Here is an 18,028-nt window from a genome sequence, read left to right as displayed (position 1 = left end):
TTCATCTTCGGCATCGAATGAGACACTAGTGAGATGAAAGGAAGAAGCCCGGTCTTCCGGATATACTCCGTGTATCGCTCGTCATACTCCATCTTGTCATGAACTGAACCGGACCTCAGGTGAAGCTGATCAAAAACCCTTCATTCATCTGCCATGAACCGTCCACGATGCAATTGATCGTACGATGGATGGATAAGAGAAGTCATATGCAAATTACAAATGTATATATTAAGCCCCGTTGTCATTTGCAAATATCCACACTAGTGCAAAAACATCCATACATGTGCAAAATTTCTACACTAATTCTTCCAAACACCATATATGTGCATATAATTTTCTACAATATCATACACCATATATTTGCAAATATCCATCCATCCGCCTTCCTAATTTTACACTAATTCTTCCATACACCATATATGTGTGTACATATCCTAACCAAATTCATAGCACTTCCATACAAATCCTAAATCATACATATCCTAAGCCATACATATCATAATTCACACTAATCCCTAACATTATCACACCAAAATCCAATGATAATATCAAGAAAAGGATGAACTAGGGTTTCACCCAAATCAATCAAATGCGAAGATTTCAACCAATAGAAAGAGGAGAAAGGAGGAGAATACCTTCAAGATTTGAAGGACAACCGAATCCACCGATCTTTGGCTCAGATCTGCAGCACTTGAGTGGAGAGATGGAGGGGCGAATTGAGGGGCGCCATGGTGGGGAAAGAACTAGAGAGAGGAGAGAAAGAACAAACAAAAAGGAGAAGGTGCGGGCAGCAATATGTGAAGGAGTATGGCGCCCCGGGCCAGGGCGTCGTGGTACAAACCATGGCGCCCTGGGTCGCGGCATCATGCGCCCAAGGCCAGGCCAACGTGCTAGTCTGCGCTGACGAGTATGGCGGCTTTGACCGGGGCGCCCCAGGCCAGGGCGTCGTGGTACAGACCATGGCGCCCTGGGCCGCGGCATCATGCGCCCAAGGCCAGGCCAACGTGCCAGTCAGCGCTGACGAGTACGGCGGCTTTGACCAGGGCGTTATGTAGTCTTGGCGCCCGGGTGTCATGCAGGTAGGGCAATTGTAAAAAAATGAAAAGGGTTCATTTTGTGCTGAACTCTGGCCAAAGGGCCAGTTTTGTAGTTCTTCACGCCAAACGCAGCAAGTTGATGCTAAACAAACAGACACAAGTGCAGTAAAGAAAAGCCTCAATTTACCAACCACAAAATTGTACACCCAGATAAGTAAAAACGACGCAAACCTGCAAGAGCCTCTTTTACTTCCAAGGAATGTATTAAAGCTAGACATCTAGTACAACTACTCAGACGTTAGGATACCACCACTAATCGATTACAAGATTCGACATCAGATAACCAAACTCCAGTTCTGAAGCTACCAAGAAATCACTACAAAAATAGTAAAGGGCAATCGAACAAGGACACAACAGTTCATGGTGAACAAGGGACTGGATCAGCGTCCGTGTGCTGAATGGACGCGTCATCTTCTTTAGCTGTTGCAGCTTCATTCGGGGAAGCTGGTGTTTTCGGTGGCGGCACCGCCACAGCAGCAGCTTTCTTACCATCCTTACCAGAAGACCGGGAACTCTTGCTCTCGTTCTGCTGAGTGCTCATCGAGAGCCTTCTAGCAGGGGACCCGTTGGTCGCGCTGCCGTTGGGCTTTGGACTAGGTACCTTCTTTGCACTGGCCACTCTATAGGGACTGACACGTGTCCCGAACGGCCCTTCACGGTCGATGTTCAGTAACTGCTCAGTGTAGCGCTTTTGTTCCTGGAATGTGAAAAGAACAGAACTATGACAGCTGATTGCAGTTGCAACATTTGATCAAAAGCATGAATAAGCATCACTGCAACATCCTTGTTGGTTTATATGCAAACATCACATATCTTCAACCAAACACAAAGTAATTCAGAATTGTGGCGAACTGACAACTGACAGAGAGAATCAATATGAAAAAGAGGCAGACATAAACTACACATATTGGCTAGCGTGGCAGATTAACTTCTGAAAAACGCAAGCAAGCAACATATTTTAACTTACATAGCATTTAACAGAAAGCGAGAAGAGTATATAACTGGAAGGACACAACTGCATTCAGGTTCAATGTCCAGTTGGCACTAAAATTATTCCAAGAGTACAATAAAGGAAGTAACACTAACCCGCATTTTTCTCTTCTCTTCTTCCTTCTCTTGCCTAAGCATCACATACTCGTCCAACATAGCTAGAAGAGGAATGCCATCATATGTGAAGGGTAGACCATGATTCTCTTCCCAAGAAGTTGTCTTGGCCACCAGAGTTTCAACAAGGCCTAGAAGAATGCTTACATCAGCAAACAGACAGGAAACAAAACAATTCAAGGAAAAAAGCATTAGCCTATTCTGCATTTCCCCGCAAAGCAGCTCTTCTACACTTGACTGGTAGTAAATGCATCAAAAGACGGCATACGATTATTATTCGCTTATGCATCGTTAAAAGCACCTGGAATTTTGTTAACTTGAATACGAGCCTTTTCGGCACGCTTGAGATTTAGGTGTGCACCTCGGCCTGAATTATATCTGTTATCATCCTGCAAAAGGAATTTGCTATAAGAAACAATGTTCCAGACAGGAAGAGAATTTAGCCACACCAGTTCACAGAGAATACAACAAGCACGATAACATGATTTACTAGGAATAGGAACTAGCATACTCGATTATAATCTTCAAGCCAGCTTTCTTCCTCACATGCAGATATCCATCTCTCAACTTTATCTAGAATTTCTTTTCTGCTTAGAGCTTCTTCCTTTGCTTTCAGTATCTGACTATCCATATCAGCAATCAATTCTGTAGGTTCCATGTTCCCCGATTCGATCAGCGCAAATATTTTATCATGCGCAGCTGCTGTGTCTATTACTATGTGAGCACCAGCATAAATGTCTTCTAACATGGTTTGCTTCTTATAAGCTATCTCTTTCATCTTGCTGTATTTGAGCTCATCCAATCTTTGAACCTCGATCTCAGCCTGAATATTGGAGAAGAAGGTTAAACAAGAATACTAGAGGAATAAAATGATGATATTGATTCATCTCACTTGATTAATTATGTCTAGAGCAAGCGCTCCAGGTGCAGTGACTTCCTCAACACTCGCTGTTCTGTTACAGGTAACATGGTCAAACAAGCTTCTTTCTTCCATTGGTGTATCCATGAGATCCCATAGATCATTTAGCTGAGTGGCAAGCTCTTGAAGCTGGAAATGATATTTTGAACATATTAACAAAACTGAACGTAAAAATAGAGTAGTTGTTAGTTGGCAAGCACATAAGTGGTCATATGCCTTACCTTCTTTAGCCTCAGCATTTTGTCCTCATTAAGAGTAGCTATTGTCCTATCAAGTTTTGACAGGGTATCATTGCTAATGCTCTTGTGGTCCTTACCAACAGAGTCGTCTAGACTGTCATGAACTTCAGTTATTATGCTAAAATGTTCCATCTTCAATACAGAACAGAGATCTTGTACTGTACTCACATGTTCAAGTACCTTCTTCAGCCTCTCCCTCTGTAATGTCAAGAAAAATGTATCTTATCTTCTCCATGAAACCAAAGATACGACAATCAATAAGCACTAAACACTACCACAAAGCAAATGAAACAGAGAAATGCATACCTTCTTTTTCTCAAGCTCTTGGAGCTGAGACTGGAAGTCCCGAAGTTTCTCATCTGTCAAGTCATCCTCATTAATTTGTGGTATTGTTACCTGCTGGCCTATCTCGATATTGCCAGCAATCTCACGCCTTATTTGCTCGATTCTTGACATTATATCAGCAAATTTATTTATTCTCTCCTTTTTCTGCTTGCCCAGTTGTTCTAGTGTTGGAGCTAAAGCAGCAAGCTGTTGCTTGATTGTTCGTGCTGTTTTCTCAGGCTGCAAACATAAAGACCTATCAATCTTACACCCTTTTGTAATCATTATGAAAACATGTGAAAGTATCATCTGACATCTGGCATGCAGCAAACCAGTAACTAGTAAGATCCAACTGCTTCTGAGCTGAACTTATGGGGAAGTAGCAACAAGGTAAGCACTGAAAGTAATCTAGCATGGGAGAGCAGAACTACAAGTCCAACAAAGAACACAAAAGGCATTGCTACATCACACTGAGAATGCCAAAAACTCTAGTGGGTCAAGCATGCCTCATTTCTTCAGAGTTATAGTCAGGCTGAATTAGCCTACAATTATTGAAAGCAGACATGTATTTCACTTACACTTGTTGCTATGGATTTCTCTCCAAGGGCAGAAGCGAGCCTGGCTAGCTCCATCTTTGAGTAGTCCAGTGCTTGGAGAAGAAGGTCCCTTGACTTGAGTGCCTGATCAACTTTCCTCTTGTACACATCCAAGCATTCCTGGTCCAGCTGAAACAGAACCTTGTCGCGGTCCTCATCGCTCTCACCAACTTCATCCCATACTAACTGAAAATCCGAAAACAGAAAACAAAGAAGAAATGTCACCTTACCCTCAAATCAGATGCCAAATGAAAGAATCGGCTTTTTTATGTCATTATAAAGTAACGAGCAGTCTGAGCATGTACCTGCAGTTTTTGTAGCAATGATACACATGAGGTTTGGCCGTGCAAAGCGTCCATTCCAGAATAGAAGGATCCTTTCGTTGAGGGCTCAAGGATATATGATTGTAGAGAAGTCTAGCTTATGGTTACGGCGATGATGAAATGTGCTTCTGAACTTCCCAACGCCAATGCTTAATCGAACGGCACCTGCCGGTTGAGCATTCGAATCAGTCAGAAAGAAATAGATGGTGAAACTAAGACACACATGGGCATACCAGCTAGTACTACCGAACTTAACATGCCCACCCTAAATTGGCAGACATTCCGTTAAATGTTAATTACTTTACTTCAACAAGACAACAACTAATGGCCCAAGCAAAACTGTACCACGTAATAAATAACTGCCACACAGCAAGCAAAACAGGCAGTATACATTTGGGAGTCTCAACAGCCAATGTCGGTCCAAAACCTAAAGGATCCACCCGCGCAATGCGGCCGGAGACCGAGAAGGAGCGGCGTCGAGAACATCGCGACGGACCGAATCACGTAGGTCGCACAAATCCAAAACCGCAAACATGGCAGAGATTTTCACCAGTTCCACTACTGGAAGCGCTTCCTAAAACCACCGGGAACACCGGGCAATCTGAACCAGGGGAGAGAAACAGAAGCACTCCGCCGCTGCGGCGACTGCATCTCCCAGGCCGAGACCGTCCCCCCCTGGATCCCACATTCGCGCGAAACTCTCCGCTCACCCACGCTAAGCGTCGCCTCGCCAGATCTCAGCCTGAACAGTGGAGAGAGGCTTACCAAATACCAGATCGCGCGAAGGAGAAAGCAGGCGGCGGGCGAGGGCGAGGGGGAGTCGGGGAGGGGGCGGGGAGCTGGCCGTCGCTGAGCGGCGCTCGGGGAGGGGAATGGCGGAGGAGGGGGAGGGGGCGGTGGTCGGTGGTCGGTGGCGGCACTGCTGTGTTGCAGCGCCTGCTGGTGTGGCAGTGTTGGCTGTGGGGTGTGGCCGTAGTGGAGTTGGTGTGTGGGATCGGCGCGACGTGGCGGTCGACGAAGCGGTCACCGGACGGTGCGGCCCGGGCCAAGGAGGAGGATGCAGCGGTCGCCGCTTGACTCGCTGACCAGATAACACGACTGAAATCAGATTTGTTTAAAAAAACAAATAAGGATTTGGGACTGTGGATTGGCAGAGTTTAGACTATGGGGTCGTGAAATCTAAAGAACATCCGTATCACGTTAAATAATTCAAGAAGGTAAATTTATTACCTCCATTTCAAATTACTTGTTTTAGATGTGTTTAGGTACAGATGTACGTATCTATCTAGACACGGGGGCGAGGGAGTACGAAATTCCTACTCTATCAAGTTGCATTTGGTAAGTGGGTATATGCCTGTGGTGAGTTGAAAGCACAACCTCAGAGCAACTCTATAACAGGTGATATATAATAGTCTTGGTAAGTATATGTTTGGGCCAAGTGATCTCCATCAAACAGTTGTAAGAGCAACTCCAACCGGACGACCGAACAGACGCGCGGTTTGCCCGTTTGGGTCGGCCAGACGGACGAGCGCGTCCGCTTTTTATATGAGTCAGCTGATGCGCCCAACAAAAGGCCAACCCAAATTTGCGCGCGTATAAAAAAAAAAGAAAATGACAAACACATGCGACAAATAACCATAATAGGAACTTAATTAACCATAAGTGGTTCGTCAACCGTTGGCAAAAGTCCACTTAAAACATGATTAAACATTAATAAAAACTAAGAAAGTCGGCGCGCGCACGCACCTTGCCCTTACCGTCGTCATCGCCGCCGGTGAGGTCGATGAAGACGGGAGGCGGCCTAGCCCAGCCGAAGGCGGCTGCCTCCTCCAGCGTGTGCTGCGGCGGAGGCAATGCGGCGACAGGGACGCACTCCTCCTCCTCCTTCTGCCGCTCCCTCTACATGCGCTGCTCACCGCTCGCGCGCTCCTCCGCCAGCCTCCGCTACCGCCAGTGCTCTACATACATGGCCTCCTACGCCAGCGTGGCACCAAGGCCAAACGCGGGGGGGGGGGGGGGGGATGACCCAGTCCCGCAGCTAGCCGGTCCACGCGTACCACTCGCTCGGCTCGAGCGCAGGCGTCGTGTGGGTTAGCGGTGGCAGTAGCACGCAGTTGCCGCCCGCAGAGAGGGCCATGGCCTTCACCAGCGCCGCTTGGTAGGCGACCTCGTTCGCTTCGGCCTTCAGCCGTTCCTCCTCGATGGAGTTGGTGAAGGCCTCCGTCGGCGCCGCCTGGTAGGCAGCCTCGTTGTCCTCCTCCTCCGGCTTGACGACGGGGGAAGGCGGGGGGTTGACATGGTGGTGTTGCACGCCGAGCCGCCTTTGCTCCTCGTGCTCGAGGGCAAACCAGACCTCCCAATGGGGAGAGTCTGCGGCGTACTCGGGCATGCGCCGCTGCTCCGACGTGAGCTGCGCCCGACGCCTGCGCACCTCCTCGTCGTGCACCCGTTGTGTCCGCGGACCCGGCGGCACCGGGATCTGTTGCGGATCGAGGTGCCAGTGGTGCGGCAGCATCACGTCGAGGTGCGACAACAGCTGCTTGAACTCTCAGTGCCATCGCGCTTGGTGCATCGCAATGTGCAGACGCTGGCGAGTGGGGCGGGCAGGAGCCGGTGGCGGAGGAGGAGTAGGCGTCAGGGTTGAACTTCCCCTTGCCCTTGCCGGAGCCACTGCCGAACAACCCCATGTCTAGGGTTTCGGTTGTCGCCGACGAGGAAGCACGAGGGGGCTGGTGGGAGTCCGGGGGTGGACGGAAGTGGATGAGCCCCCCCGGCATGCGTGGATTAGAAAAGAACGTTTTCACTGGCTGACGCATGGGCCGGTGTCGGTGATCGCCATAAATATGACCGCGTTCGGTCGTTGGCCGGCCGCCAAGTGTGAGCGCGGCAGACAACGAGGGAGCGTGTGGCGCGTCCGCACCAACGCATTTCAGACGTAAATTTAGGTCGAAATGAATCCGCGCGGACGCAAAGCAGGCGTGTTTTGAAAATGGGTCGGCGTGTTGGGTCAACGTTCTTGTCCGCGGTGACCTAAGTGAACGTGGGCGGACGAAATGGGTCGCCCGTTTGGAGTTGCTTAAGGGCGTTCGATGGGAGTTTCTTCCCGGCGTACGACCTAAATGCAGCGACCTTTGACAAACTGAGAGCCTACAACCTACCGTTCTCGTGGCTAGAGTACTGGACTGATTGTTCGAGACAGGCAGACAGCCCCCTTTAGGCCTTGTACTGATGGGGAACGTAGCAGAAATTCAAAATTTTCTACGCAACACCAAGATCAATCTATGGAGTAATCTAGCAACGAGGGAAAGGGGAGTGCATCTACATACCCTTGTAGATCGCTCAGCGGAAGCGTTCAAGTGAACGGGGTTGATGGAGTCGTACTCGTCGTGATCCAAATCACCGATGATCCTAGTGCCGAACGGACGGCACCTCCGCGTTCAACACACATGCAGTCCGGTGACGTCTCCCATGACTTGATCCAGCAAGGAGAGAGGGAGAGGTTGGGGAAGACTCCATCCAGCAGCAGCACGACGGCGTGGTGGTGGTGGAGGAGCGTGGCAATCCTGCAGAGCTTCACCAAGCACCGCGGGAGAGGAGGAGGAAGAGAGGTAGGGCTGCGCCAGGGAGAGGATTAACTCACGTGTTTGCAACCCCCAATACCTCAAGTATATATAGGGGAAGGGGAGGGGCTGCACCCCCATCTAGGGTTCCCTCCCTAGGGGTCGCGGCAGCCCCAAAAGCCATCTAGGGTGGCGGCCAAGGGGGGGAAAGGGGGAAACTTGCCCCCCAAGTAAGGTGGAGGCGCCCCCTCCCCAAACCCTAGGCGCCTTGGGCCCTGGTGGGGAGGGGGCGCACCAGCCCACCTGGGGCTGGTCCCCTCCCATACTTGGCCCATGCTGCCCTCTGGGGCCGGTGGCCCCACTTGGTGGACCCCCAGGACCCTCCCGGTGGTCCCGGTACATTACCAATAGCACCCGAAACTTTTTCGGTGACCAAAACAGGACTTCCCATATATAAATCTTTACCTCCGGACCATTCCAGAACTCCTCGTGACGTCCGAGATCTCATCCAGGACTCCGAACAACATTCGGTAACCATGTACATCTATTCCCTATAACCCTAGCGTCACCGAACCTTAAGTGTGTAGACCCTGCGGGTTCGGGAGACACGTAGACATGACCAAGACAACTCTCCGGCCAATAACCAACAACGGGATCTGGATACCCATGTTGGCTCCCACATGTTCCACGATGATCTCATCGGATGAACCACGATGTCGAGGATTCAATCAATCCCGTATTCAATTCCCTTTGTCTAGCGGTATAGTACTTGCCCTAGATTCGATCGTCGGTATCCCGATACCTTGTTCAATCTCGTTACCGGCAAGTCTCTTTACTTGTTTCGTAACACATCATCCCGTGATCAACCCCTTGGTCACATTGTGCACATTATGATGATGTCCTACCGAGTGGGCCCAGAGATACCTCTCCGTCACACGGAGTGACAAATCCCAGTCTCGATTTGTGCCAACCCAACAGACACTTTCGAAGATACATGTAGTGAACCTTTATAACAACCCAGTTACGTTGTGACATTTGGTACACCCAAAGCATTCCTACGGTATCCGTGAGTTGCACAATCTCATGGTCTAAGGAAATGATACTTGACATTAGAAAAGCTTTAGCATACGAACTACACGATCTTTGTGCTAGGCTTAGGATTGGGTCTTGTCCATCACATCATTCTCCTAATGATGTGATCCCGTTATCAACGACATCCAATGTCCATGGTCAGGAAACCGTAACCATCTATTGATCAACGAGCTAGTCAACTAGAGGCTTACTAGGGACATGGTGTTGTCTATGTATCCACACATGTATCTGAGTTTCCTATCAATACAATTATAGCATGGATAATAAACGATTATCACGAACAAGGAAATATGATAATAACTAATTTATTATTGCCTCTAGGGCATATTTCCAACAGTCTCCCACTTGCACTAGAGTCAATAATCTAGTTCACATCACCATGTGATTAACACTCACAGGTCACATCGCCATGTGACCAACATCCAAAGAGTTTACTAGTGTCACTAAACTAGTTCACATCATCATGTGATTAAGACTCAATGAGTTCTGGGGTTTGATCATGTTTTGCTTGTGAGAGAGGTTTTAGTCAACGGGTCTGCAACATTCAGATCCGCATGTACTTCGCGAATCTCTAGGTCATATTGTAAATGCTGCTTCCATGCTCCACTTGGAGCTATTCCAAATGGTTGCTCCACTATACGTATCCGGTTTTCTACTCAGAGTCATTCGGATAGGTGTTAAAGCTTGCATCGACGTAACCCTTTACGCCGAACTCTTTATCACCTCCATAATCGAGAAACATGTCCTTATTACTCCAAGGACAATTTTGACTGCTATCCAATGATCCATTCCTGGATCACTCTTGTACCCCCTTGCCAGACACATGGCAAGGCACACATCAGGTGCGGTACTCAGCATAGCATACTGTAGAGCCTACGTCTAAAGCATAGGGGACAACCTTCGTCATTTCTCTCTTTTCTGCCGTGGTCAAGCTTTTAAGTCTTAACTTCATACCTTACATCTCAGGAAAGAACTCCTTCTTTGACTGATCCATCTTGAACACCTTCAAGATCATGTCAAGGTATATGCTCATTTGAAAGTACCATTAAGCGGTTTTTGAGCTATCTTGATGCTCAATGTTCAAGTAGCTTAAATTAGGTTTTCCCTTGAAAAACACTTTTCAAATATCCCTATATGCTTTCCAGAAACTCTACATCATTTCTGATCAATAATATGTCAACAACATATACTCATTAGAAATTCTGTAGTGCTCCCACTCACTTCTTTGGAAATACAAGTTTCTCATAAACTTTGTATAAATCCAAAATCTTTGATCAAAGTGTATATTCCAACTCCGAGATGCTTACTCCAGTCCATGGAAGGATCGCTAGAGCCAGCATACCTTTTAGCATCCTTAGGATCGACAAAACCTTTCTGATTGTATTACATACAACCTTTCCTTACGAAAACTGGTAAGGAAACTCGTTTTGACATCCATCTGCCAGATTTCATAAATGCAGCTAATGCTAACATGATTCCGATGGACTTGAACTTGTGAAAAACTCTTCGCCACAAGTCGAGCTTCATAGACGGTGACATTACCGTCCACGTCCGTCTTCTTCTTAAAGATCCATTTTTCTCAATGGCTTGCCGATCATCGGGCAAGTCCACCAAAGTCCATGCTTTGTTCTGATACATGGATCGTATCTCGGATTTCATGGCTTCTAACCATTTGTCGGAATATGGGCCCACCATCGCTTCTCCATAGCTCGTAGGTTCATTATTGTCTAGCAACATGACCTTCAAGATAGGATTACTGTACCACTCTGAAGTTGTACGCATCCTTGTCACCCTACGAGGTATGGTAGTGACTTGATCCAAAACTTCATGATCACTATCATAAGCTTCTACTTCAATTGGTGTAGGCGCTACAGGAACAACTTCCTGTGCCCTGCCACACACTAGTTGAAGTGATGGTTCAATAACCTCATCAAGTCTCCACCATCCTCCCACTCAATTTTCGAGACAAACTTTTCCTCGAGAAAGGACCCGATTCAAGAAACAATCCCTATTGCTTTCGGATCTGAATTAAGAGGTATACCCAACTGTTTTGGGTGTCCTATGAAGATGCATTTTATCCGCTTTGGGTTCGAGCTTATCAACCTGAAACTTTTCCACATAAGCGTCGCAGCCCCAAACTTTTAAGAAACGACAGCTTAGATTTCTCCAAACCATAGTTCATACGGTGTCGTCTCAACGGAGTTATGTGGTGCCCTATTTAAAGAGAATGTGGTTGTCTCTAATGCCTAACCCATGAACGATAGTGGTAATTCGATAAGAGACATCATGGTACGCACCATATCCAATAGGGTGCAACTATGATGTTCGGACACACCATCACACTATGGTGTTCCAGGCGGTACAATTTCCACAATGTCTTAATTGCGTGCCAAAGCTTGTAACTCAGATACTCATCTCTATGATCATATCATAGACATTTTATCGTCTTGTCACGATGATCTTCAACTTCACTCTGAAATTACTTGAACCATTCAATAAATCAGACTTGTGTTTTATCAAGTAAATATACTCAGTATCTATTCAAATCATCCGTGAAGTAAGAACATAACGATATCCACTACGTGCCTCAGCACTCATTGGACTGCACACATCAAAATGTATTACTTCCAACAAGTTGCTTTCTTGTTCCATTTTATTGAAAACGAGGCTTTCAGTCATCTTGCCCATGTGGTATGATTTGCATGTCTCAAGTGATTCAAAATCAAGTGAGTCCAAACGGTCCACTTGCATGGAGTTTCTTCATGCATATACACCAATGGACATGGTTCGCATGTCTCAAACCTTTCAAAAATGAGTGAGTCCAAAGATCCATCAACATGGAGCTTCTTCATGCGGTTTATACCAATATGACTTACATGGCAGTGCCACAAGTAGGTGATACTATCATTACTATCTTATATCTTTTGGCATGAACATGTGTATCACTATGATCGAGATTCAATAAACCATTCATTTTAGGTGCAAGACCATTGAAGGTATTATTCAAACAAACAGAGTAACCATTATTCTCCTTAAATGAATAACCGTATTGTGATAGACATAATCCAATCATGTCTATGCTCAACGCAAACACCAAATAACAATTATTTAGGTTTAACACCAATCTCGATGGTAGAGGGAGCGTGCGATGCTTGATCACATCAAGCTTGGAAAACTTCCAACACATATCGCCAGCTCACCTTTAGCTAGTCTCCGTCTACTCCGTAGCCTTTTATTTCGAGTTACTAACACTTAGCAACCGAACCGATATCTAATACCCTGGTGCTACTAGGAGTACTAGTAAAGTACACATTAACATAATGTATATCCAATATACTTCTATCGACCTTGCCATCCTTCTCATCTACCAAGTATCTGGGATAATTTTGCTCTAGTGACTGTTCCCCTTATTACAGAAGCACTTAGTCTCAGGTTTGGGTTCAACCTTGGGTTTCTTCACTAGAGGAGCAGCTGATTTTCCGTTTCATGAAGTATCCCTTCTTGCCCTTGCCCTTCTTGAAACTAGTGGTTTCACTAACCATCGACAATTGATGCTCCTTCTTGATTTCTACTTTCGCGGTGTCAAACATCGCGAATATTTCAAGGATCATCATATCTATCCCTGATATCTTATAGTTCATCACGAAGCTCTAGCAGCTTGGTGGTAATGACTTTGGAGAAACATCACTATCTTATCTGGAAGATTAACTCCCACTCGATTCAAGTGATTGTGGTACTCAGACAATCTGGGCACAAGCTCAACGATTGAGCTTTTCTTCCTTAGTTTGCAGGCTTAGAAACTCATCGGAGGTTTTATACCTCTTGACGTGGGCACGAGCCTGAAATCCCAATTTCAGCCCTCGAAACATCTCATATGTTCCGCGACGTTTCGAAATCGTCTTCGGTGCCTCAACTCTAAACCGTTTAACATTACTGAACTATTACGTAGTTATCAAAATGTGTATGTCAGATGTTCGCAACATCCACAGACGACGTTCGAGGTTCAGCACACTGAGCGGTGCATTAAGGACATAAGCCTTCTTCGAAGCAACGAGGACAATCCTCAGTTTACGGACCTAGTCTGCATAATCGCTACTATCAACTTTCAACTAAATTTTCTCTAGGAACATATCTAAACAGTAGAACTAAAGCGTGAGCTTACGACATAATTTGCAAAGATCTTTTGACTATGTTCAGGATAATTAAGTTCATCTTATGAACTCCCACTCAGATAGACATCCCTCTAGTCATCTATGTGATTACATGATCCGAGTCAACTAGGCCGTGTCTGATCATCACATGAGACGGACTAGTCATCATCGATGAACATCTTCATGTTGATCATATCTACCATATGACTCATGCTTGATCTTTCGGTCTCTTGTGTTCCGAGGCCATGTCTGTACATGCTAGGCTCGTCAAGTCAACCTAAGTGTTTCGCGTGTGTAAATCTGGCTTACACTGTATGTGAACGTTAGAATCTATCACACCCGATCATCATGTGGTGCTTCGAAACAACGAACTTTCGCAACGGTGCACAGTTAGGGGGAACACTTTCTTGAAATTTTAATGAGGGATCATCTTATTTACTACCGTCGTTCTAAGCAAATAAGATGCATAAACATGATAAACATCACATGCAATCAAAAAGTGACATGATATGGCCAATATCATTTTGCTCCTTTTGATCTCCATCTTCGGGGCTCCATGATCATCATCGTCACCGGCATGACACCATGATCTCCATCATCGTGCCTCCATGAAGTTGTCCCGCCAACTATTACTTCTACTACTATGGCTAACGGTTTAGCAATAAAGTAAAGTAATTACATGGCGTTGTTCAATGACACACAGGTCATACAATAAATTAAGACAACTCCTATGGCTCCTGCCGGTTGTCATACCCATCGACATGCAAGTCGTGATTCCTATTACAAGAACATGACCAATCTCATACATCACATATCATTCATCACATTCTTTTCGGCCATATCACATCACATAGCATACCCTGCAAAAACAAGTTAGACGTCCTCTAATTGTTGTTTGCATGTTTTACGTGGCTGCTATGGGTTTCTAGCAAGAACATTTCTTACCTATGCAAAAATACAACATGATATGTCAATTGCTATTTACCCTTCATAAGGACCCTTTTCATCGAATCCGATCCGACTAAAGTGGGAGAGACTGGCACCCGCTAGCCACCTTATGCAACTAGTGCATGTCAGTCGGTGGAACCTGTCTCACGTAAGTGTACGTGTAAGGTCGGTCCGGGCCGCTTCATCCCACAATACCGTCGAAACAAGATTGGACTAGTAACGGTAAGCATATTGAACAAAAATCAACTCCCACAACAACTTGTGTTCTACTCGTGCATAGAAACTACGCATAGACCTAGCTCATGATGCCACTGTTCGGGAACGTAGTAGAAATTCAAAATTTTCTACGCAACACCAAGATCAATCTATGAGGTAATCTAGCAACGAGGGAAATGGGAGTGCATCTACATACCCTTGTAGATCGCTAAGCGGAAGCGTTCAAGTGAACGGGGTTGACGGAGCCGTACTCGTCGTGATCCAAATCACCGATGATCCTAGTGCCGAACGGACGGCACCTCCGCGTTCAACACACATGCAGCCCAGTGACGTCTCCCATGCCTTGATCCAGCAAGGAGAGAGGGAGAGGTTGGGGAAGACTCCTTCCAGCAGCAGCACGACGGCGTGGTGGTGGTGGAGGAGCGTGGCAATCCTGCAGGGCTTCGCCAAGCACCGCGGGAGAGGAGGAGGAAGAGAGGTAGGGCTGCGCCAGGGAGAGGATTAACTCGCGTGTTTGCAGCCCCCAATACCTCAAGTATATATAGGGGAAGGGGAGGGGCTGCGCCCCCATCTAGGGTTCCCTACCTAGGGGTGGCGGCAGCCCCAAAACCCATCTAGGGTGGCGGCCAAGGGGGGGAGAGGCGGAAACTTGCCCCCCAAGTAAGGTGGAGGCGCCCCCTCCCCAAACCCTAGGTGCCTTGGCCCCTGGTGGGGGGGCGCACCAGCCCACCTGGGGCTGGTCCCCTCCCACACTTGGCCCATGCTGCCCTCTGGGGCCGGTGGCCCCACTTGGTGGACCCCCGGGACCCTCCCGGTGGTCCCGGTACATTACCGATAGCACCCGAAACTTTTCTGGTGACCAAAACAAGACTTCCCATATATAAATCTTTACCTCCAGACCATTTCGGAACTCCTCATGACGTCCGTGATCTCATCCGGGACTCCTAACAACATTCGGTAACCACGTACATCTATTCCCTATAACCCTAGCGTCATCGAACCTTAAGTGTGTAGACCCTACGGGTTCGGGAGACACGTAGACATGACCAAGACAACTCTCCGGCCAATAACCAACAGCGGGATCTGGATACCCATGTTGGCTCCCACATGTTCCACGATGATCTCATCGGATGAATCACGATGTCGAGGATTCAATCAATCCCGTATTCAATTCCCTTTGTCTAGCGGTATAGTACTTGCCCGAGATTCGATCGTCGGTATCCTAATACCTTGTTCAATCTTGTTACCGGCAAGTCTCTTTACTCGTTCCGTAACACATCATCCCGTGATCAACCCGTTGGTCACATTGTGCACATTATGATAATGTCCTACCGAGTGGGCCCAGAGATACCTCTCCGTCACACGGAGTGACAAATCCCAGTCTCGATTCGTGCCAACCCAACAGGCACTTTCGGAGATACCCGTAGTGCACCTTTATAGCCACCCAGTTATGTTGTGACATTTGGTACACCCAAAGCATTCCTACGGTATCCGGGAGTTGCACAATCTCATGGTCTAAGGAAATGATACTTGACATTAGAAAAGCTTAAGCATACGAACTACACAATCTTTGTGCTAGGCTTAGGATTGGGTCTTGTCCATCACATCATTCTCCTAATGATGTGATCCCGTTATCAACGACATCCAATGTCCATGGTCAGGAAACCGTAACCATCTATTGATCAACGAGCTAGTCAACTAGAGGCTTACTAGGGACATGGTGTTGTCTATGTTGGGGAACATAGTAATTTCAAAAAATTCCTACGCACACGCAAGATCATGGTGATGGCATAGCAACGAGAGGGGAGAGTGCTGTCCACGTACCCTCATAGACCGTAAGTGGAAGCGTTAGCACAACGCGGTTGATGTAGTCGTACGTCTTCACGATCCGACCGATCCAAGCACCGAACGTACGGCACCTCCGAGTTCAGCACACGTTCAGCTCGATGACGATCCCCGGGCTCCGATCCAGCAAAGCTTCGGGGATGAGTTCCGTCAGCACGACAGCGTGGTGACGATGATGATGTTCTACCGGCACAGGGCTTCGCCTAAACTCCGCGACGATATGACCGAGGTGGAATATGGTGGAGGGGGGCACCGCACACGGCTAAGGAACGATCCGTAGATCAACTTGTGTGTCTATGGGGTGTCCCTCCGCCCCCGTATATAAAGGAGCAAGGGGGGAGGCCGAGCGGCCCTTGAGGGCGCGCCAAGGAGGAGGAGTCCTCCTCCTAGTAGGAGTAGGACTCCTCCTTTCCTACTCCTACTAGGAGGGGAAAGGAAGGGGGAGAGGGGAAAGGAAAGAGGGGGGCGCCGCACCCCCCCTCCTAGTCCAATTCGGACCAGAGGGAGAGGGGGCACGCGGTCCACCCTGGCCGCCCCTCTCTCTTCCCACTAAGGCCCATGTGGCCCATTAACTCTCCCGGGGGGGGGGGGTTCCGATAACCCTCCGGCACTCTGGTTTTCTCCGAAAACATCCGGAACACTTCCGGTGTCCGAATATAGTCGTCCAATATATCAATCTTTATGTCTCGACCATTTCGAGACTCCTCGTCATGTCCGTGATCACATCCGGGACTCCGAACAAACTTTGGTACATCAAAACTTATAAACTCATAATAAAACTATCATCGTAACGTTAAGCGTGCGGACCCTACGGGTTCGAGAACTATGTAGACATGACCTAGAACCATTCTCGGTCAATAACCAATAGAGGAACCTGGATGCCCATAGTGGTTCCTACATATTCTATGAAGATCTTTATCGGTCAAACCGCATAACAACATATGTTGTTCCCTTTGTCATCGGTATGTTACTTGCCCGAGATTCGATCGTCGGTATCCAATACCTAGTTCAATCTCGTTACCGGCAAGTCTCTTTACTCGTTACATAATGCATCATCCCGTAACCAACTCATTGGTCACATTGCTTGCAAGGCTTATAGTGATGTGCATTACCGAGAGGGCCCAGAGATACCTCTCCGACAATCGGAGTGACAAAACCTAATCTCGAAATACGCCAACTCAACATGTACCTTTGGAAACACCTGTAGTACTCCTTTATAATCACCCAGTTACGTTATGACGTTTGGTAGTACCCAAAGTGTTCCTCCGGTAAACGGGAGTTGCATAATCTCATAGTTACAGGAACATGTATAAGTCATGAAGAAAGCAATAGCAATATACTAAACGATCAAGTGCTAGGCTAACGGAATGGGTCATGTCAATCACATTATTCTCCTAATGATGAGATCCCATTAATCAAATGACAACACACGTCTATGGTTAGGAAACACAACCATCTTTGATTAATGAGCTAGTCAAGTAGAGGCATACTAGTGACTATATGTTTGTCTATGTATTCACACATGTATCATGTTTCCAGTTAATACAATTCTAGCATGAATAATAAACATTTATCATGATATGAGGAAATAAATAATAACTTTATTATTGCCTC

The 18,028-nt window shown here is 47.0% G+C and overlaps 1 protein-coding gene across 1 annotated transcript; it reads right to left on the bottom strand.

Annotated features, from left to right (window-relative positions):
- Positions 1–1,203: 1,203 nt before the first annotated feature.
- On the bottom strand, positions 1,204–5,572 carry LOC123138030 (65-kDa microtubule-associated protein 2). The gene is made up of 10 exons (XM_044557921.1): positions 5,368–5,572; positions 4,585–4,767; positions 4,262–4,465; positions 3,666–3,923; positions 3,342–3,557; positions 3,094–3,249; positions 2,713–3,024; positions 2,503–2,590; positions 2,184–2,332; positions 1,204–1,794 (listed from the first exon to the last, which is right to left on the bottom strand). Exons 2-10 carry the CDS (start codon positions 4,636–4,638, stop codon positions 1,456–1,458), a joined length of 1,776 nt encoding a protein of 591 aa, XP_044413856.1. The 5' UTR covers positions 4,639–4,767; positions 5,368–5,572; the 3' UTR covers positions 1,204–1,455.
- Between the last annotated feature and the right edge of the window lie 12,456 nt (positions 5,573–18,028).

Source organism: Triticum aestivum, chromosome 6B, assembly GCF_018294505.1.
Source record: "Triticum aestivum cultivar Chinese Spring chromosome 6B, IWGSC CS RefSeq v2.1, whole genome shotgun sequence".
Classification (NCBI taxonomy): domain Eukaryota; kingdom Viridiplantae; phylum Streptophyta; class Magnoliopsida; order Poales; family Poaceae; genus Triticum; species Triticum aestivum.
The sequence above is the reverse complement of the archived record's forward strand: the minus strand, read 5'-3'. Positions and strand labels throughout refer to the sequence as shown.

What these genes read in the sequence shown, in the direction of transcription:
- LOC123138030 (XM_044557921.1), bottom strand. Translation starts at nt 4,638, where the DNA reads ATGGACGCTTTGCACGGCCAAACCTCATGTGTATCATTGCTACAAAAA. An exon ending in AGAAATCCATAGCAACAAGT is followed by an intron (nt 3,924 to 4,261) that starts GTAAGTGAAATA and finishes TTATGTTTGCAG; the next exon opens with CCTGAGAAAACAGCACGAAC. An exon ending in AAGAGCTTGAGAAAAAGAAG is followed by an intron (nt 3,558 to 3,665) that starts GTATGCATTTCT and finishes TTGACATTACAG; the next exon opens with AGGGAGAGGCTGAAGAAGGT.